The sequence below is a fragment of the Nothobranchius furzeri genome, chromosome 9, assembly GCF_043380555.1.
Source record: "Nothobranchius furzeri strain GRZ-AD chromosome 9, NfurGRZ-RIMD1, whole genome shotgun sequence".
NCBI lineage: Eukaryota > Metazoa > Chordata > Actinopteri > Cyprinodontiformes > Nothobranchiidae > Nothobranchius > Nothobranchius furzeri.
The window spans coordinates 5,719,016-5,741,717 of NC_091749.1; the positions used below are offsets into that span (position 1 = coordinate 5,719,016).

General features: G+C 47.8%; 1 protein-coding gene across 3 annotated transcripts in view; it reads right to left on the bottom strand.

Annotated features, from left to right (window-relative positions):
- Window positions 1–16,681: 16,681 nt before the first annotated feature.
- Window positions 16,682–22,702, bottom strand: part of mtss1lb (MTSS I-BAR domain containing 2b) — a 102,951-nt gene continuing 96,930 nt past the window's right edge. For all 3 annotated transcript variants that reach the window (XM_070554612.1, XM_070554613.1, XM_070554611.1), the window contains 2 exons: window positions 18,223–18,388; window positions 16,682–17,776 (listed from right to left, as the gene is read on the bottom strand). In XM_070554612.1, the coding sequence (XP_070410713.1) occupies window positions 16,899–17,776; window positions 18,223–18,388 (1,044 nt within the window). In that variant the 3' untranslated portion in view covers window positions 16,682–16,898. The remainder of the gene's footprint in view (window positions 17,777–18,222; window positions 18,389–22,702) is intronic.

Consider the following 22,702-nt stretch of genomic DNA (forward strand, 5'->3'; position numbering starts at 1 on the left):
GCTTCACAAAAACAAAAAATGTAAAAATAAAAAAAGAATTTAGAAAATGGTTAAAAATTATGTTTGAAATAAGCAAAAAATAGACAATTGTGATTAAAAAAATGTAAAGAGAGAGAGAGAGTGAACAGGAAAGAGGGAAATCAGTGGATCCTGAGGAAGGTGGAATAGGTGGGGAGAGCAGAATAAAGAGAGAGTGGTGAAGAAGATCATACAAAAGCCAGCTTGAACAAGTGAGTCTTCAGCTGCTTTTTGAAGGAGACCACTGAGTCCACTGATCTCAGGCTCAGGGGGAGAGAGTTCCAGAGTCTGGGGACCACAGCAGCAAATGATCTGTCACCTTTGGTCTTTAGCCTGGTGCTGCACAACCAGTAGGCTTTGGTCACTGGACCTCAGGGACCTGCTGGGGGTGTAGGGACTAAGAAGATCACCAATGTAAGATGGTGCTGGTCCATGTAAGGACCTATAGACCAGAACAAGGATCTTGAAATTAACCCTGAAGTTGACTGGCAGCCAGTGAAGCTGGAGGAGAAGCGGGGTGATGTGGGTGTGTTTGGAGGACTTGGTCAGAAGCCAAGCACAGGCATTCTGAACCACCTGTAGACGGTTCAGGGAGGTTCTGCTCAGACACGTGAAAAGAGAGTTACAGTAGTCTAAGCGTGAAGAGATGAAGGTGTGGAGAGCTGTCTCAAGTTCAGAGCGGGACAGAATGGGACTCAGCTTAGCAATGTTCCTGAGATGGAAGAAGGAAGAGCCAACAAGAGAACTGACATGAGAATCCAGGGTAAGAGCTGGGTCAAAGGTCACACCAAGAATCCTGACAGAAGGTTTGGTGTGAGAAGCAAGATGACCAAGAGAGTCTCTGACTTTGGGAACCAGCTTGTCTGGGGCACAGATGAGGATCTCAGTCTTATCTTCATTCAGCTGAAGAAAGCTCCCACCATCCAGGTTTTGATAGAGTCTAAGCAGGTGTGTAACAGCTGCAGCTTAGACATCTCATGGGGCTTAAAGGAGATGTACAGTTGGATGTCATCTGCATAAAGATGGTAGGAGATTCCTTTGAAGGAGCTCAGGATGTGCTGAAGAGGGAGCACATAGAGGAGGAAGAGCAGAGGCCCCAGCACAGAACCTTGTGGGACACCATGGGTAAGAGAGGTGGTGGAGGACCTAAACTTGGAGACGGCCACAGAAAAGAAGCGCTCAGAAAGATAAGAGGAGAACCACTCCAGAGCAGATCCTGATAGGCTTACCTAGTCTCTCAGCCTCTCCAGTAGCAGGTGATGGTCAACAGTGTCAAAGGCTGCAGTCAGGTCCAGCAGGACCAGAACAGAACAGTCCCCTGCATCACTGTGAGCCAGAAGGTCATTAGAGACCCTAAGAAGAGCTGTTTCAGTAGAATGAGCTCTACGAAAACCTGACTGGAAGCTATCATAGATGTTATGTTCATCAAGAGCAGCTGTGAGTTGTTTAGCCACAACCTTTTCCAAGATCTTGGAGATGAACGGAAGTTTAGAGATGCTAGATCTAATCTTATTGACTTTGTCCACAAAGAAAGACAGAAAGTTCTCACAGTCTGTAACAGAGTGGATGGAGGCTGTAGGAGAGGCAGGAGAAATGATGCTGCTGATGGTGCTAAACAGCATCTTGGGTTTCCCTTTGCTCTGGGACACCAGGTTGGAGAAATAGGAAACCCTCGCGTCTCTGACTGCAGAGTTAAAGGATGTCAGAATATCCTTTAGGTGCAGCAGATGGACGTGGAGATGGGTTTTCTTCCACAAACGCTCAATTTTTTCTGCATTGGCGCTTCAGGCTGCGAAGTCTGTCATTAAACCAGGGAGTAGGGTTCACTGAAGGAACTGATCTGGTTCTGACAGGACAGATGTTGTCCAGAATGGAGAGGCAGTGCTCGTTAAACTGAGAAGTTAAGGAATCTGGGTCGTTATCAGAAGAACAGGGTAGATAAAAAGCAGCAGAAAGATTTCTAGCTGTGCTCTCATTAAGAAAACGAGAACTAACCAGACGGCGAGCAGGAGGTGGGGACGCAGAAACTGACAAGTTAAAGAAAATGCAATGGTGATCTGAAATATAAACGTCCTCAGGACAAACACTGTCAGCATTTAGACTCAGGGTAAAAACAAGGTCTAGACTAGAATGTGCTCCCTGGTGTGTGTGGGGCCAGAAACATGCTGGATAAAGCTGAAGGAGTCCATAAGGCTGGAGAAATTTGTGGCAAAGTGGTCAGAGGGATCATCAACGTGGATGTTAAAATCACCAACAATCACCAGTCTGGACAGGTTCACAGTGGAGGATAGAAAGTCACTAAACTCCTGAAGGAAAGAACTGTTTGGACCAGGTGGACGATAGACCACAGCACAGTAGAACGGGTCCTTACGCCCGACTTTAATCAGCTGCAGTTCAAAGGAAGCAAAGTGACCAGAGGTTGTAGAGCTACATGGAAGATGGTCTCTGAAAACAACAGCTAGGCCTCCACCACGACCAGAACCCCGGGGCTGGCTAAGAAAAGAATAACCACTCGGGCAGAGTTCAATCAGAGCAGCATAATCAGATGTTTGCTGCCAAACTTCAGTCAGAAACAGAAAATCCAGGTTTTTAGAGAGAATTAGATCATTGAGCAGGAAGGACTTATTGTTAACAGAGCGGGTATTTAATAGAGCCATGCTGAGTGAGGAGGAGGAATCAGAAACTACAGAAGCAGCTGGAGTTAGTGGACGTAAATTAGCAGGGTTAGATCCACGGTGTTTATAAAAACCACTTATGGAGGGAACAGGAGGAGAAACCACTGAGGAATGAGGATAAACCAACCTTAAAAAGTTGGCCGGAGAACCGCGCTGCAACACGGCCTGGCGGGAATGCGGAAGTGGCGCTCAAGTCGCCAAACAAAGGACAAGAATCTAGAAGATCACGCCGATGTTTACTAGATAAACCACGCTTTAAGAGAAGTATTATTTTCACCTGGATTCCTGCTCGTTTACCTCTTTTCCTCCGATGTTTTCCCGGAACTGGATAAACATCGCTGGAGGCATCCTGGTAGGAATCATTTGGCTCCGGGCCAGCACGCCGATCAGGTAAACAATTAGGGAGGTACATCCTCGGTGCATCTTGGGCGATCATGAACGAACGGAAGGACAAAAGAGTCTGGCGATCATTGGTGATGGTAGCAGGGACACTACTGAAGAGGATCACAGACAGGAGCAAGGTGGAAAAGAGGAGGTTAGTGGAGAAAAGTTTGAAAAATGTCTGGTCACCGCAGCTAAGCCAAGCACAGGCGCCATCTAGTTACCGACCGGATGTCAAACACACGTCCTTTCGGAGGACAACCTGGGGTTTACCCAAGACACGCTGGAGAGATTATATCTGGGCTTCCCCAGGGTTGGCATGGTCTCCGACAAGCGGCTGATCTTACGACACAGGTTTAGAGATGCAGAAATGTCAAGAAAAACAAAAGAATATCTAAGGATGCACTTTTCAGCTCACTCAAAATCTACCAATGTGTTAAAACTGTTCAAAAAAGGGTTAAAGCAGTTACTTAAGTCATGGCTTGTGTGCGTTTTTCAGGCCTTTCTGAGTTAAAATGAGTCCTCCACCCTGAACAGACTGCTGTGAATCCACAAGGCATGGGAATTTGTAAAGTAATTCCAAATTCTCCTGGGATTGCTAATTGGTTGTATTTTGACAGTTCTGTGAAATCAGCATAGCGTGGTCGTTCCAACAATCTGATGGAGAAAAGCTGCAACTGATTCATCAGAGAATTTAGAATAACATTCAAAATACTCAAATTTGAGATAAAACACTGTTTTTAACTGAAAATTTGGTACAATTAAAACTAAATTATTGTTAGACTGCATTTTAAATGTTTTCAGCATTGGGACAACATTTTCAATCTGTCTATCAACTCGGATCAGTCAGATCCTTTTGGAATTGACATCAAATGAAACTTGATAACATGGATTTAAAATCTTCATGTTTGGGAATGGGAATATGACTCGCATTTGAAATAAAATTAGACAAAACTAAGAGCACATGTTTGCACACCTCCCCACACCAAGCTAGCTGATTTGATGTATCATTATTGTGAGTGTGCTTTATTCTGGCCGCATTAAGCCAGAATGAAGTAGATAGGCATGACTTAGGCTCCCTATTGATAGTAGAACTGATTGAGTCCATTCAATCATGGATGCTTGTGCAGAGAGAAAGCACAAGAATATTAATAAGGTACCTCAAACAACACCCCCCAAAAATTGATTTTCTCATTAAAGGGAGACCTTAGTGGTGTTTTGTTATTGGACTTCTGTGCCAGTCATGGATTGTCCATAATGAACACCATGTTCAGACATAAAGGTGTCCATATGTGCTCTTGGCACCAGGATACCTTAGGCCGCAGCTCGATGATCAACTTTGTTGTTGTTTCATCTGACCTGCGGCCGCATGTCTTAGACACTCGGGTGAAGAGAGGGGCAGAGCTGTCAACTGACCACTACCTGGTGGTGAGTTGGCTCAGATGGTGGGGGAGGATGCCGGTCAGACCAGGCAGGCCCAAACGTATCACGAGGGTCTGCTGGGAACGTCTGGCAGAGTCTCCTGTCAGAAGGAGCTTCAATTCCCACCTCCGACAGAACTTCCAAAATGTTCCGGGGCAGACGGGGGACACTGAGTCTGAATGGACCCTGTTCTGTGCCTCCATTGTTGAGGCGGCCGACCGGAGCTGTGGTCGCAGGATCGTCTGTGCCTGTCGTGGTGGCAACCCCCGAACTCATTGGTGGACACCGGTGGTTAGGGATGCTGTCAAGCTGAAAAAAGAGTCCTATCAAGTCTTTTTAGCCTGTGGGACTCCAGGCAGCTGACGGGTACCGGCAGTCCAAGCAGAATGTGGCTCGGGTGGTCGCCAAGGCAAAAACCCGGGCATGGGAGGAGTTCAGTGAGACCATGGAGCAAGACTTCCGTACAGCTTCGAGGAGATTCTGGTCCACCATCCGGCGCCTCAGGGGGGAAAGCAGTGCGCTACCAACACTATCTATAGTGGGGGTGGTGTGTTGCTGACCTCTACTCAGGACGTTGTGGATCGGCGGGCAGAATACTTCGAAGACCTCCTCAATCCCACCGACAAGTCTTCCAGTGAGGAAGCAGAGTCTGGGGGACTTTGGGTTCGCCTCTCACATCTCTGGTGCTGAGGTCAGTGCGGTGGTTAAAAAGCTCCTCTGTGGCAAGGCTCCAGGGGTGAATGAGATCCGCCCGGAGTTCCATAAGGCTCTGGATGTTGTGGGGCTGTGTTGGCTGACGCGGCTCATGGACATCGGGGACAGTCCCACTGGACTGGCAGACCGGGGTGGTGGTTCCCTTATTTAAAAAGGGGGACCGCAGGGTGTGTTCCAAATACAGGGGGATCACACTCCTGAGCCTTCCTGGTAAGGTCTATTCAGGGGTTCTGGAGAGGAGGGTATGTCGGATTGTTGAACCTCAGATTCAGGAGGAACAATGTGGTTTTCGTCCTGGCCGTGGAACACTGGACCAGCTCTATACCCTTAGGGGGATCCTGGAAGGTGCGTGGGAATTTGCCCAACCAGTCTACATGTGTTTTGTGGATTTGGAGAAGGCGTTTGACCGTGTCTCTCGGGGAGGCCTGTGGAGGAAAGATGGAGCACACAGCTTACTGAAGCGGGCGTTGTACCGGTCTGTCGTGGTGAAGAGAGAACTGAGTCAGAAGGCGAAGCTCTCGATTTACCGGTTCCTACCCTCACCTATGGTCATGAGCTGTGGGTAGTGACCGAAAGAACGAGGTCACGGATACAACCGGCCGAAATGAGTTTTCTCTGAAGAGTGTCTGGGCTCTCCCTTAGAGATAGGGTGAGAAGCTCGGTCATCTGGGAGGGGCTCAAAGTAGACCCGCTGCTCCTCCACATTGAGAAGAGCCAGAAGAGGTGGCTCAGGCATCTGGTCAGGATGCCTCCTGAACACCTCCCTGGTGAGGTTTTCCAGGTACGTCCAACTGGGAGGAGGTCTAAAGGTAGACCCAGGACACGGTGGAGGGACTATGTCTCTCACCTGACCAGAGAACGCCTTGGCACTCCCCCGGAGGAGCTGGCCCAAGTGGCTGGGGAGAGGGAAGTCTGGGCCTCTCGCCTTAGGCTACTGCCCCCATGACCCGACTCCAGATAAGCGGATGAAAATGGATGGATGGATGGATGGATGGGAGACCTTAGATAGGGGGTCTCTACACCCTGCCCTTTTGTCTGGTCAGGGACCAAACCACCATGATAATATTTAAACAGAGAAATAACCCTTTTTATTGTTGGTCATAATCCTAAATATTCACTTCAAACATTTTTACTTGAAATTACATTTGAACACTGGGAATAACGTTTAACTTTTTTGAATGAATGAATGAATGAATGAATGAATGAATTAATGAATGAATGAATGAATGAATGAATGAATGAATGAAGGAAGGAATCAAATGGTGATTATAAGACTTCGCCCCACTGATAGACTTCTGATACCGTTGAGCATTGACAGGCACACCCATCCAGCAGCTGCAGATGCTGAACAAAGACCAGTTTCAGACAGCAGCACACAGTTTAAGTACAACTTTTATTAATACTGGAATCATCACAGTGCGTTTTGTTACATTAGCAGTGGCTGAAGTTAACAAAAAGAGTCAGTTTTACAAAGAGGAAGACAGAAATAAATGTTATCATAAGCAACAGAGGGAAAACAACCTTTAAAATGATGACAATAAATAAAACGACACCAAATAAAGAAAGCAAAAAGAGAGGCTGGAGCACTGTGGCTGCAGGAGCACAGTGGCTGCAGGAGCACAGTGGCTGCAGGAGCACAGTGGCTGCAGGAGCACAGTGGCTGCAGGAGCACAGTGGCTGCAGGAGCACAGTGGCTGCAGGAGCACAATGGCTGCAGGAGCACAGTGGCTGCTGGGATACACAGAGGAGAAGGAGAAAGGAGGGATGAGTGGTGTTGAGTACTGTCATAATGTTCTCAATTAAACCTTAGTGAACATCTCACTGGAGACTTTAGTGGCTATTTCTTAGTGGACTTCAAATATTAGCTGTCAATGAAGAAGAGAAAGAGAATAAAGACATTCAGTTTAGTTACAGTGACGGTGGCACCTGGAGGACATTTTGGCTGCTTGGTTGTGGATGACTGTTTGATGGCAAGTTTCAGTGAGTTGCATCATGAGTCCCCTAGAGGACATCAGTGGAGCCTTACACGGCCACCGAGGACCTACCTTTGTCATCTTCAGTACAGACGAGTGTGTGTGAGTGTGTGTGTGTGTGTGTGTGTGTGTGTGTGTGTGTGTGTGTGTGTGTGTGTGTGTGTGTGTGTGTGTGTGTGTGTGTGTGTTTGAGGAGATATGTTGCTTTCCTTCAGTATTAGACAACAAGAAGGACTGACAGATTGTGTGTGGGAACTGAAAGGGAGGAACAGTAGTGGTTTAACCACGTGTCCTTGTGCAGTACACACACACACACACACACACACACACACACACACACACTAAATATAACTTGCACAGATGGCTTAGGGAGTGGGTTGTGTATAACAACTTTATGATTCTTATTTTAATCTGAACGCAAAACAACCTGTGTGATAATAACCAGCTGAGTGGCTTTTCTTTTATCAATCATTTACCAAATATTTAGCTAGTGAAAACTAAACAAACTGCCTTTTTCATTTTACATTCAAGTTTGTTGTTTTGTTGCATGTTTATTCTAAACAGAAAAAACAGCACACAGCTGTTTACATCAAATGTCTGGAGTCTAAGAACATTTAAATTGAGAAATATTGCCAACAGTGGATGTCTTCCAACTTTCTACCAAACTCAGTTGCCGTAGAAACACTCATGATGTTGGTGAAGAGGTTTATAAGCTGAGAAAAGTTGGCTGATGGTGGCCACCAAACTGCTAATCTGAGCGACTAGTTTAAACCAGTCCAGTATCTTGGAAACCACGAGAGCTATCGTTGATTTAGAAATCTCCGTTACTTGTTGCATGAATCCTTCTTCTTGATGATGACTGGGTTTTTGCTTTAGACGGTTTAAAACACCAAACCCTGGGCTATTTCTTGTAACTTCCAGTAAAAAAACACACACCACCCATTCAGTCAGTAACACCTCCACAGCTGTGAGACCAACATGAACAAGCCTCCAAGGATCAGAGGCTCTCGGAAGAATTCCTAAACACAGTGAATCACCTCATCAGCAGGCCAGAGGGTGACTGGAAACGCGACCAGCACAATCTGACATTTTTACCGCCATAAATGTCAATTTCAGTCTCCAAACAATGAGTCTGTCTTACTGATGTTGTTGGAGTTGAACAGAAAATCTGCCATGGCTGCAGATTTACTAAATCCATATCAAAGGAAATGAAAATCTGCCACAGCTGGTAAAGACTTGGTAGATCTACGCCTCGGGGAATACGTTTCTAACCTGCTGTAAGGGTTCTATAACGAATGCAAGCGGCACCAGTGTAAGGAGCTGGAAACCAGAAACAAGCAGCAGCATAGGCCCACCTTTATTTAACATTATGTTAACGTTTTAGGACAAATCCACAGAAATAGGTGGGAAAGCAGCAGTTTCGGTCTGAGCTCAAATATGTCAAACAAACACGTGTTTTTCATTGATAAATATCTGGTTAGTTTGGTGAATTGATTTCCTGATCTTGACCGACTGTGCCTGGTTTTATGTCAGCTGTGCTGCAGTCTGTACTGTCGCGGGAGGTGGGCTCAAGGAGATCCAAACCAATGAAGCTACCAATAAACCAATTAAAGCGACAATGACAAATCTGTGTTTCACAAATATCTACTGAGATCAACACAGAGCGTTCACAAGCAGCAACCGTTTAAAACGTGTTTAGCAACATTCCTGTTTGCAGGAATAACAACACAAATCCTTCGATCTGACTGAAAAATGCTCCCTACGCTGTGATCCTCTACAGAAAATCACACATTCTAATTGATATCATGAGAACTAGACTGAGACTGTGTGTTGGGGGCACAAAAACTCTGGGACTTACCTAAAAATCTTCTTTTAGAAAAGCAAACAGCCCAAATTGTGGAGCCTAACTCAGGAAGTTTGGCACTGCAGTGAGTCCAACGTGCGTTTAAAGGGCTGCGACCGTTTCCGCCCAAGTGGACGAGGCCGTACGCGGAGCCTTTTCACAGTCTGACAGCACACACTGCTGCTGCACTCAGAGGGTTTTCAGACAGACGCTTACTGAGCAACAAAGTCATATAAGCTGCCTTTGAGATGCTGCCAAAAAGAAACCTTAAAAGCCTGATCAAAATGAATTAAAACGTAATCTAGCATCGAGATGGAGTGTTAGACATCCATCTGCTGGCCTTGAAACCGACTCATCCACCGGGGAGATGTTGATTCCAGCTAACGATTCCAACTCTTTGAAACAACACACCTAGGACCCGTTAGCCATTACGGCTCAGGCCCACTCCAGTACCTCCACACACACACACATGAAGCTTACACACAGAGGGGGGGTGGGGGGGATATTAAACAGGGCTGAGTGGGGATTCACTAGGAACTGTGGTGGAAATTAAGACTTCATCTGAATTATGTTTCATTAGCTTTGATAGGCTGAGAGGCACAGAGGGACAGACCAGAGCCGATGGGGGCTCCCAGCATCCACCATGACAGCATTGCTGTCTGATGAGTCTGATGAGTCCTGCAGAGGTAAATTCTGGCAACAACCCCCTCCCTTTTATTTTTACAAAAGAAACAATGATTGATTTTATTTTAATTCTGTTTACAGGTGCTGACGTGTTGCAATTTTGAAACCGGTCTACTGAAAGCCCCGCCTACTCATAAAGATGGAATTACGAATTAAGGCTAAATCTGTAAGAACATTAAACATCTGGACATACGGCAGCACAAGAGCCACCTCTGAGGGTCGACAGGAGCAAACACCTGAAAAATGATCCGAGGTAAGTTTTTGTTTTCTAGTTGGGAAAAGTATTCATTTGATTTATATGGAGGGGGCGGGGCTTAAAACCTGGTACTGCAGCCAGCCACTAGGTGGCGTTTGGTTTGTCTCAGCCTTAACTTTCACAGTTGGCTTTTTTTTTCTTTTGTTTCATGTAAATAATTACCCCTAACTATTTGTCACCCACCTCCCCTCGTGTCTACACTCCCCCATCATCCTGTTAGCTTTACCGTGATTCTCCTCTGATGTAGAGAGGGCTCCTCAGTAGCTTTAACCGTGTTACTGTTCTGTTGTTTAGTTGCCATAGATGCTGTTAAAGATCCACCCATCACCCCGGAGGAACCGGTGTAGCAATTAGATATTTCAGAGGCTGCACACGCCTTAAATGTGGGGTCTGTTCTGAAAGCAAAGATTAACTCCTAAACATGTCTAAATCTGTAACCCACAAAAACGTGTAAACTCAAATATTGCTGGTTGACTAATGTAGCTAAAAGGCTAACTCAACATGAACATGATGGAAACACGAACTCTTTAAGTCCAGTTATACTGAATATGTCCACTTGTGGCTGTTGGAGCTGGTGAATATCAACTATAGTGAAATGATGCTCTTAGGAAGGACTGTTTTATTTTATCTGATGTCTTCAGCTCCTCTCAGGAGCTTATTGGCCTGACCCCAGCACGGGAAACCACCGGTCTGATCTAACATGCGTTCTGAGGGGCAGCAGTACCCAGAGAGACAGGATAGTCTAGTATGTGAGCGCTATCGAAGGCGTCAGAGGCAATGAAAGCAGAAAGAGCAGCAAAGCTGTATTATGTGTAGTTGTTGACCTAAATGTTAACGTTAATGTTAATAAAGAGGGTTGGGTCATGTCCCATCAGCCAGAGCTTGATGTGATGCTTTAGCTGGAAGAAGATATTAGTGAGTGTAAGCTGTGTGTTTAGATTCTCACGTGTACGTTCTGGTGAGTGCACGCACACACACACACACACACACACACACACACACACACAGTAGCAGAAAGGTGGTTTCAGCTGATAGGTGCATGGTTTATCATTCAGACAACTAGTTTGGTTTTAGGAACATGTCGGCGTTGCTCCTGATGCACACCCTGCCTTAAGCCTACACATCTCCTGGAGAAGGCGTGATAATGTGGAGTTGTTAAAACGAGTTTAACAGCTTCTGTTTTACAGGCTCTCATAAGAACCTGCTCACAGACTTGTGGAAAGACTTGAAGATGAAATCCAGGTTGATTATTTAAAACAACAAGCAGCAGAATTTTCCTTTGACACTGTGAAGCATCACCATGGATACAAGAGCACCTCCTTTGTATTGCTTTCAGTCTCTTTAGAGCCGAGTCCATGTTGAACTGTGTGGTACAATCCGCATCTTCATCGCGGAGGTTCCAGAAAGGAGGTTCCACTAACTCTGGCTCTATCTGTGAACTCTGAGTTCAGTGGTGGCTTAACTCAGACTGTGTTCAGTTTGAATATTCCCCCTTTGCAATGAGGAGCCAGCATCACAAAGTCCCAGATACCAAACTTCCTGATGTCCTACACTGTCATCCTCTCACTGTTCTACACGACGATGTGTAAAACAACATTTCCTCTCATGTGATTGTGGACGTTACTCTGATAAATGTGATCAATGGGGGACTGTGCAGGAAGAAAGAGTCAGCCTCAGGTGGGCGGAGCCTGCTGCTGGCTCTGGGAATCCCATGTCTCCCAAATGGCTCCTTGGAATTTTTCTTTAAGTCCAATTGATTTATTATCAGAAATATTGTAAAATAGTTTTTTAACACAGCACACTCATGCATAGGGCCTATTTGACTCCACACGGATCCGTTTTAGGATGACAACATTTGAAGGTTTTCTCTGCAGAGGTGTTTGGTTCCTCTGTAGGGCAGGAGAAAGAAGATTCAGGAGGGGAATGAAAGCTAGAGCTCCATCTTTCAGGAAGGAGGAGCTAACTATTCTCTCACTCACTCATCTTGTTGGGACAGAACGGTTTCCCAAAAGTCTGAGTTAACTTACTCAGAGCGTCACATAACCTGCTTTCTGGAACTCTCGTCTGTGTTCTGTGGCTCTGACGGGTGGTGCGAACACAAATCCACCCAACTATTTCACTTCCAAGTAGAAACACACAGTCAGAACACATCGTGTCAAAATACAGTGATTCACCGAAAAAAAAAAACATGTCAGCAAAACCAAAACATCCACATGTGGAAGCGTCGCTGCAGCCTTAAGGAGCTCGGGTCATAAAACGCTCCACGAATAAGAGTCTCCGCTAGAAAAGGTGCAGGTGTGGTGGAGAGCCAGGTAGCAGTCGAACCAGGACACACACACACACACACACACACACACACACACACACAGATCAGCAGGTCGTTACAGCTGGAACTTTCTTATTTTATTTTTTTTACATTAATAAAATGAAAACTTCAAACAGTCACAGAGTGTGCCTGACTCTCTCTACAGGTCCAGCACAACAGGCAGTGAGATGCTCCTCCTCCTCCTCTGGTCTGACTCCTCCCACTCTGTCATCAGCGCATCACACAGGTGTCTACCTCTCATGCCAGAATCATCGCAGGCTAGTCCTGAGCCTGTAACTGGGTCCTTCGCCAAACCGTACAAGGGTGGTGGTTCTTGTCCCACGCTAAATTCACTCAAATCAGAGACACTTTGGACCCTTTCAGCTCGTTGTCATGGACGTTTTGCATCTTAATAAAAGTTTCTGTTTCATCAAAGCTCTAAAGCGCCGCCTGCTGAAGCCCTCGGTTCTGGTGCTCAGCTGAAGGTCTGGATGAAGAATCCAGATGCGTCCTCCTCCCCACTGAGTCTCACTGCACTGGACCCACTCATGCCGCTGCTTCCTGCTCCAGTAAAGAGACTTTAACTCCTCTTGTGTTATCGTCCAGATTTTATTCACCACGGTGCTGAAGCTGATGGAAGTAAAACTCTAATCAGTGAGCTTTACCAACACCGTTCAGCGCTTAGATAGCTGCTGTTTGTGAACGCGTTTGTTGTCCGAGTTTAGTCTGAATGTTGCAGCCGTGTGTGTGTGTGTGTGTGTGTGTGGCTCATGTCTTTGTGAGACCAGTTGAGAAGGGAAACAGATGAGTGAAAAACTGAAGTCCAGCCACTCCAGATGTTTTTAAGAACACGAGCGTCCAACTGTGTTCAGCTCTTTCAAACAGAAAACAATTTCCTCTCAGATATTCTCCCGTTACACAGATTCAAGGTTCAGGATGAAGGGAAAACAAACTGCAGAAAAAAGTCTCCATTGAAAAACTCAACAACAGATGGCAGATATAAAACAGGCTGCTACACCATCGTTCTGGGAAGTGTTCGAAAGACAAAAGAAGCTCCTTTTGATTGTGGACAGGACGTGCAAACAGCAAATAACCTACAAGATATCCAGAGTGTTAGGGGGCGGAGCCTTGGTCAGCAGGTGAAAATACACATCAGTGTTGTGTGAGTGGGGTCATGTTGGCCGCTAGCTCAGGTGTTTGAAAAATAAACCTTTAAAAATAATGAAGGCAGTAGTTTTTACTGGAACCCCAAAACAAAATGCAAAGGAATAAAAACGCTTAGAATATGACAACTTTCTAGAGTAAAAATATGTTGATTATGTTTAATATTCCTCCTTTAGTAATCATAGTTTTTGCTTTTATTTTATTTTCATGTTAAAAGAAACTAAAACCTCCACTAAGCTTTGCTAAATAAGCAGAAACCATTCAGAACACCAGACTAGACACAGCCAACATTTTAAAGGGGTCCTTCACTGACAAACATCATTTAAAGGGTAAACGGCCTGTCTGTGTCACGCCTTCTTAGGGTTCTACAACCCCCCAAGGCGCTTTACAACACAACCAGTCATTCACACGTTCCCAGGCTGGTGGTGATGAGCTACAACGTAGCCACGTCTATCCTGGGGTGCACTGACAGAGGCGAGGCACTAGGACCATCAACAAGCAAGGTGGGTTAGGTGTCTTGCCCAAGGACACGACAGCAGCATCCTCTGGTCGAAGCCAGGATCAAACCTGCAACCTTCTGATTACTGGACAATCTGCTCTACCTCCTGAGCTACTGCCGCCCATTTAATGATTATTTCTGATCATAATCAGTCACTCTGAGATTTCCATGCAGGCTGAACATGAAATAGTCTCCTACACCTATCTGCTGCAGTAGCTTCTGACAGAAAACAGACGGTGAAACTCTAGGATTAGAAAATCCTGACAGATCTACGTCACACTGTCACTTAACATTCATGGACTCACCCATCTGGACTCACGACGGGGAATGCTGTTGATGGTTTAGCTTCCAAGCAACAGCAGAGAACGTCTCTGCTAGTAGAAGCTAACCGTTAGCATTAGCAACTCCACCACACAGCAGAACTCCTCCGGCTTGTGTTATTTGCGGAGATAAAACATCAACATTACAGAGCAACCAGAGTCAGTGGCAGAGCCTTATTCCTGTTAGCCAGTCAGAGGCGAGATGTCCAAACATCAGGCTCCATGTCCTGTTGTCTGAAGCTACGTTCTCCTCGTGCTGAAACACCAGAGCTTTTTTTCCACGACGTACAAGGCATTCGTTCCCATCAGAGACCACTGCAGATGTATTAAAATAGGACAGAAGGACCTCTTTAAAAAGTGACTGTTTGGTGTTTTGCTCCTGATATTAAAGTGAAATTTATCACAAGTGTTACGTGCCAAAATAAGGCAAACACACAGGACCCCTTACATGATCTGGATGCAGAGACGAGCAGCTCTCTATTCTACACAAATCCCATAACTTTCTTCTTATGGAAATAATGTGTATGTATTGTTCTTTTAGCGCCCACCAAAATAATCATTTTGCTATTTTAAATGATTAAAGGCATTGATGAGACCCGTTTGAACCTGACTCATTTTGGCCCGCATGGCAAAAGGTGTGGACACCACTGGTAGACATGGTTGTTTCAGTAAGGATGGGTGGAGATGTTGGATTTCATTACTCTGAGACCTTGCCTCCGTCTCTAAATCTGAAACTGTAGTTCTCGTGCCGTTTCTGAGTTTACTGTGAATCTAGAACATTCTGTGATGTAGAATCGAGTTCTGAGGAGACCGGCCTGGTTCAGCTCAAGGCCACAGATGTTAGGTATGCTGGTGTACTGCTGAATGCACACACACACACACACAGGACACGTCATTCTGCACCAGAGCTACAGTTTACAGCCTTCATGCTGGTTAGTCAGCCCATCAAACAATCACCAACGTCAAGAGTTTCATTTAGATTCTGCGCTTGCCGATCCGTCTGGTTGACAGAACTTGTTGGAATTTCATTAAATGACTTTCTCCAAAGTTTTTTCTTCCTGATCTGAAATGGCGCTCGAACAGCAGAGCGGCGTCACAACGTCTTGTGAAGCTGAAGACGTGATCTCTACGTGAGAAACGTGTAGCTTTAAACTCAAAGTTAGCGTGCCTGAAAAATAAAAGTCCAAAGGGATCCCACTCGTTCATGATGTGCATGTCTCCCCCCCCCCAGTGTTTACAACACCAGTGCAATTGTGCCCTCAGACGTACATTTTCTGTTTTTGTCTTTTCCTCATCTAACAACCACTCCTGTGCTACCAGTCTTCTTCACCTCCTCCATATCCCTCTTTTCTTCTTATTCTTCTGTCATTAATGCAATAATTCCTCGCGACGCAGCTCCTTCACATGGCCACAGCAACATCTACGGCTATTGTACCGACAGTACTCTGCCCCATCAAAGTGCTGACAGTTTTTCTGCTCTTGTCTTCTGATCGGTCTCTTTAATCAGAATGAGACGGGCACAGAGAGAAAGACGCACGGCTAAACCGACTATGCGTGACTTCACGGTCCACGTTTAATTAAGCTTTCCTGAGGAATGCCAGAACGGGACAAAAGGACAATCCTCCAGCCCTCCTCCTCTCCGAAACAAGAAAAATAAGACATTTATTGCTCCGTTATTTTTGATTTAACATTTTCTCTCTGATTCTAGAAAATATATATGAATATATCTCTACGCCTGTGTTACGTCCCACAACACCCCATACAGTGGTCAATGACGTCACAAATATAAACAAGAAAACACACACGGAGAACACACACACACACACACACACACACACAGGAGAAAGCCCTGCCCTCAATGGGTAACCAGCTGTCCTGCAGCAGAGCTCTACCCACCCCACTCACACACACACACACACTAAGTCAATTACGTACCCCACACGTTTGCCTCCTTCTGCATGCACACACACAAATGCACACTCACACACACACACACACACACACAAATGCACACTCACACAAAGCAGTGAGAGAGGGAAGAAGAAGGACGAGCACGGTTCAATGCCAACGTGATTTTTTAGTCCTTAACGTTGTGTTGCACCGGAGAGGCCGTCCGGTCTGTTAGCTCCCCGTGCTCGTGCCGACGCTTCAGTGCACTGCAGCTGAGGCGATCCAGCCGGTCACTCCTCACTTCCCTCTCACTCGGTTGTCCCTCCCTCTGTCTCTCACCTGGGATCAGACGGCAGGGTTAGCTAACGACGAGGGGGTTGGCAAACAGAACACAGATTCTTTCTTTCCTTGCCTCACTTTTTTCAATCGTATCTGCTTCTTTTGAGAGTCCTTCCGTACCCGAGTGAGGGTGTACAGAAGACAAGCATGCGTCCAACACACACTAGTTATTATGGTCTGCACGGAGCCGCTCAACACGAAGTTTTACCGTTTAATTGTCATCACTGGTTACCATTATTAAGGTTATTAATTTGTATGGTATGTACTCTAACTGTATCTTTAAACGTCATTTGTGTATGTTTTATCCAAACACAGTTATAGGTTTGTGTGTGCACTAAGTGGTGGGAATACACCAACACCTGACTCCCTATCAGCTGACAACCATCCTGCTTTCCAGGATTCTCTTTTCTGCTAATCACAATATACGAGGAGCTGAGCGGTCATTAGAGACCGTTTTACGAAGGCGAACCCCTCTCCTGATGGTGGTCAGCATGTCGCCGGACCCTTCTATGCCCTCGGTCCCTGTCTGAGTGTCACTGGGACCTGCTGGTGTTGGGGCTGGGTCATCTGGGAGGGCAGGGAATGGAAACTGCCCCTCGCCAAGAGCGTGCGCGCTGGCGACCAATTCACCAATCTTTTCCACTAAGCTGTGCCGATTTGCTGCGATCATCTGCTCCTCCTCCGACCCGGCTCCTGAGCCTGAGGCCATTGCGAAGCCCCCGTGTTGCTGGGCGTAGACCTCTAGCGCTGCCCCCGAACCCCAGGCGGTGTTAGGCAGGCTGAGGCGCTTTGGTGATGCCTTCACATAATCAAGTCCTCCTTGTGCATCCTCAGCTCCAACGAAGAACACGCACTCCTCACTCCCCACTCGAACAGGCAAGCCCCCAGCTTGTCCTCCACCTGCACCAGGTGAGTGAGAGTCAGCAGGAACGGTGGGGGTTTTGACAGGCACAATGGGTGGTCGGATGGGGATGGGTCCTGCGCTGGACATTGTGCGCCTCACTCCCGGTTTGGTGGAAGGGGTTCGGCGGATGGTGGCGGTACCTGGAGTCCCGGCTCCTCCTCCTCCTCCCCCTCCAGCTCCACTCTGCTGTCCTGGTATCCCATGAGCCCCGGAACCAAGAACCCCACTAGGCAGGCCAGCGGTACTGGCTGGCCTCTTGGTCTGGATCATACGCCTGTAGTTCTGGGCAATGTTAGAGTGTCTGGGGATCGTTGAGCATTTGTCGAACTCTACTTGTCCATCTGGACCTTCGGTGTCACCGTTCACCGAGTAGCAGTCGTAATCTGAGCCTGATGCGTGTTCGTGTGGGATGGAGAAAGAGAAACAAAAACGATTTTAGCAAAAGTTTCAAGTTGCTGGGAAACTACATCAATGAAAAGGTTCAGTGGAGGAAATAACCCAAAATGTCACCGTAGCAACTGAGACCCAGCAAACAGACACAGGAACAGATGTAATATTTTTAAATGTATTTTTGCATTGATGACTTCCATTATCTGTCAGGAAAACAACCAGAAAACCTGTCTGAATAGATCATGTACATTTTCTGTTGTTGGCCCACTGAATTCAAGGGTTCAAGTCAAAGAAATCCACCCAAATAAAACATATTGCAGCTCTCAATATTATCCTCAAAACCTGTTAATAGTTGCTTCTTTGGAGATTCTACAGAGACAAGATGATGAATATGTGAAAGGTGATGCATGCTGTTGTCCTGAGCTGGAGATTTAAAGAGTCTCACCTTGTGAAGGGATCGTGTCCTCAGAGCAGGACGGGGTTGTTGTCTCTGTGCTGTAGCCGCTGGAGTACTGCAGGGAGTCTCTGCTGTTTTTCTGCTGCTCCATACTCAGTCCTCTGGTTAGCACCATAGCTAGGTCACTAGCTGCTGGAGAAATCTCCTCGCCATGCTGAGGAACAGAAGAGCTACTGTCAAAACTAGTCCACCTGTTCTAAATATAGCCATGAAAAATATTTAGCATATGTATGAGGGATGCTCGATATATGCGACCGTGTCTATGTTTTAATTTTCCATACCGATATAATGGTATAAAAGATGTGTGGTGTCTCCCCTATAGAGGCAAAAAACAATCGTGTGTCTCCTAGCCGCTGAATGCCATTCTGAGATAATCCTGGCTGATGCGCTGGGCTGCCTTTGGGTCATCACTGATAGGAAACACACTTTGACTAATAAACAGTACAAGTGATTGATTGTTTTAGATTTTTAAAATGGATCAAAGTGAGACGTCGCTGTTGCAAACAGTCTTTGTTGTGGTGTGAAACGTGACAGAGTGAGCGCTCTCCACTCAGATGTCTCACAGACATCGCTCCTGCTGTGTTTACGTCTTCCACTAACGGACCACGAACACGCAGATTTTGCTTTCTACGTTCGTACCTCGGAGAACATTTATCTTTGTAAACATCGACTTGTTTAGGGGATGTTTAGACATGTGTTGCAGCAGCCTGAGCCTACACATGCTAAGCTAGGCTAAGTGTAAGATCATTTTGATACACCCACAAGCTGACTGTGCACGTATTGTCATTAAAAAGGGAGCTTTGCAACTGGCCTAAAGTTGGCCGGTGTTGATGAATCCATCCTTCCTTTATAAGTGAGTGAATGACCACTCTTAAAGTCACTAGGACCCATGCAGCTAATCTAGTATTAACTATGTTGAAAGTATGCAGCCCCAACAAGAGAAACTTTAGGTTACTGTCGTAACCCCGGTTCTCTGAGTAACATGAGTGAGATGTCTCACTATGGGATACGCCCCTCCGCGGATTCCTCAGGAGCACTTATCTCAATACGCCAATCCTGATTGGCCAGTGACCGTGACGTACGCGTCACCTGCTACTATAAGTAGCAAGCGTCCCCACGCACGCACTATTCAAGATAAACACCTCTTCTCGCTTCGCCCAGCAAGAAGGGTTGTATGGTGAGACATCTCACTCATGTTACTCAGAGAACCGGGGTTACGACAGTAACCTAAAGTTCTCTTTCTTAACATTCGTTTCGATGTCTCACTATGGGATATGGAGACTCCCGTATTGCCAGACAGCTTATCCAGCGATCACCAACCTACAGGGATAGGTCTTGGCCCGCCAAAGACCCCACACTCAGAATTGTGTGAGTCATCGCAGGGACCGAAACATCAAGCTTATAGAAGCGTGCAAATGCAAGTGGAGAAGCCCAACTTGCTGCAGCACAAATCTCCTGGATTGACAGCCCCCGAAAAAGGGCCCAAGAAGCAGACAGGCCCCTAGTAGAATGGGCCCTGAGCCCAACAGGTGCCTGAATGCCCTGACAGGAGTAAGCCATAGAAATAGCCTCCACAATCCAGTGGGAAAGCCGCTGCTTTGTGACGGGTTTCCCCTTACGAGGCCCACCCCATGACACAAAAAGCTGGTCCCCCCTGCAAAGGTTCTCCGTCTGATTCACATACTCCTTGAGCGCGCGAATCGGACACAGCTTGTGCCACCGCTCCTCCTCAGGAGAGGAGAAGGGAGGTGGGTAGAAAGCTGTGAGGATAATAGGAGAAAAGGAGCCCACTACCTTAGGCACAAAGGCAGGGTTGGGCTTCAAGGACACCTTCATGTCACCTGGTGCAAACTGGGTGCAGTATGGGTGCACAGAGAGAGCCTGTAAGTCACTAACTCGCTTTGCAGATACCAAAGCCAGGAGTAGCACCACCTTAAGAGACAGGATCTTAAGGTCCAGGCCGTCCATAGGTTCAAATGGAGGCCCGGAGAGGGCCGACAGCACCAAGGACAGATCGCATGAGGGCACCAGGGGTCGAGACACAGGTAGAAGCCTGAGTGCGCCCCTCATGAAGCTACACACCAGGGGGTGTTGACCTGCCAATTTCTTCCCAAAACCCAAGTGACGGGAGGAAATGGCTTCTAGGTACACTTTAATGGTGGAGAAAGCCTTCTTCCCATCCAACAAGTCCTGCAGGAAAGACAGAATGACGTTCACAGGGCATTGGAAGGGTGAGATCTCCCTGCCCTGACACCAGGCTTCAAACACCCTCCATTTACAGTCATATAGGGACCTATTGGAGGGGGCCCTAGCATTCTGAATGGTTCGAATGACCGCCTGGGGCAGCTCTGCTGACCCTAGCCCGCACCCCTCAGGGGCCAGGCCCACAGGGCCAGCCGTTCTGGATGAGGGTGGAAGATTGAGCCTCCCGCTTGGGACACCAGGTCCCTGCGAAGCGGCAGATTCCATGGTTGGCCCTCCAGGAGCTGGAAAATGTCCGCCACCCAACGCATGGCTGGCCAGTATGGGGCCACCAGAATGAGAGTGTGGCGCTGGGTTCGTACCCTCAGCAAGGTGGGTGGTATCAGGGCCACTGGGGGAAAAGCGTAAAGCAGTCCCCGTGGCCAGTCGTGCGCCAGCGCGTCCACGCCGAGTGGAGCGTCTCAGTCGCGCAGGGAGAAGAACAGTGGACACTGAGCATTCTCCTTGGAGGCAAAAAGATCCACCACGGCTGTGCCGAACCGGATCCAAATCTGTTCCACCACTGCTGGATGCAGGCTCCAATCCCCGTACAGGGGTGTCCCTCTGGACAACAGATCCGCCCCCCGATTCAGAACACCCGGGACGTGGGTGGCTCTGATTGAGAGGAGATGCCTGCTGCACCATAGGATCAGTCTGCGTGCCAGCGTGTGTAACTGCATGGAGCGCAGCCCCCCTGGCGGTTTATATAAGCCACAGTCGTGGTGTTGTCTGTTCGCACTAGGACATGATGGCCGGAGAGAAAAGGCAGGAAGCGCCTCAGGGCCAGAAAGACCGCGAGGAGTTCCAGATAATTTATGTGTGTCCCCCAGAGCTCTCTGCTCCATACACCCCTGACAGAGCGACCCTCCAGGAGCCCCCCCCCCCCCCCCCCCTACCTGACAGGCTCGCATCTGTTGTGACCACTTTCCTCACGAAAACCAACCCCAAAGGTACCCCCTGTGCCAGGAGGGAGGGGTGACGCCAACAGCGGAGCGCCGCGACGCACGCTGCAGAGACCGTCACCCTGCGCGCTCTGTGGCGCACTGGAGAGAGACCCAGAGAAGCCACACAGCGTTGAAAATCTCTCATGTGTAGACGGCCGAGTGGTAGCACTGAAATAGCCGACACCATGAGACCCTAAAGCCTGAGGCATAACGCAAACCGCACCGAACCGTGTAGGCTGAAGCGTGCCAGGCAGAACGAGAGCCCGTTCACGCGCGGTGCCGAGAGACGGGCCGTGAACGCCCCAGAGTCCAGAGTCAGACCCAGAAAGGTTATTTTCTGGGAGGGGAGTAAAGCGCTTTTCTGCCAGTTTATTCTGAAACCCAGACCACATGATGGATCACAACCAGCGTGTTTGACGCTGCCTCCTCTCTGGACCGTGCCAGCAGGAGCCAGTCGTCTAAATACGTGGCCAGCCGAATGCCCCTCCCTCTCAGAGGTGAACCAGTCGTTCTGGTGAATCAGACGCAAAAGGGATGAGAGCGTGAGCATTTTGAATGTGTACTTTCTGAGGCATCGGTTCAGGGCCCTCAGATCCAGGATCGGGCGAATCCCGGTCCCTCCCCGTTTCGGGACCAGGAAGTACCTGGAGTAGAAACCGCTCTGAGACCGATCGGGAGGCACAATGCATATCGCTCCCTTCTCCAGCAGGGAGGAGATTTCTCCCTGAAGGATGTGAGCTGACGTCCCCTGGGCGTGGGAGAACACTACGCCGGAGAATCGAGGAGGAACTGAGGCAAATTGGAGCCTGTAACCTCTCGAAATAGTTCTTATCACCCAATGTGAAGCAGAACCCGCTGTCCATTCCTCCATGTGAGTGGAGAGCGGTGACACAGCCGTGACACACGGAGCAGCAGCTCCCTCCAGAGGTTGTGGGGCAGCGGTGCTCGTGGCAACCACTGCGCATGCGCTGGGGCTTTGTGCTTTGGCGGCCCTGGCATACGGGGATGACCCGTGGCTGGCTGGAAAGTCCGCCAGGGGCCGCCCCCGCCTGGAACCGCTCATGGATAACATTTTTATTGATTTTTGCTGCGCCCTTGACATTCTGTCTGGATGCGGCAGCGAATGTTTTAATGTTCCTTGAGCGTGACATGTTTGTAAAAAACAATGTGAGTGATTGTGACGTGTGTTTTGAGCCGGCACAGCTGGTTGCACGTCCTGGCCCCACCCTGGACCGCTCGGGGACTCTGCCAGAGGGGTTCCGTGAGGAAGGGAGAAAGCACCA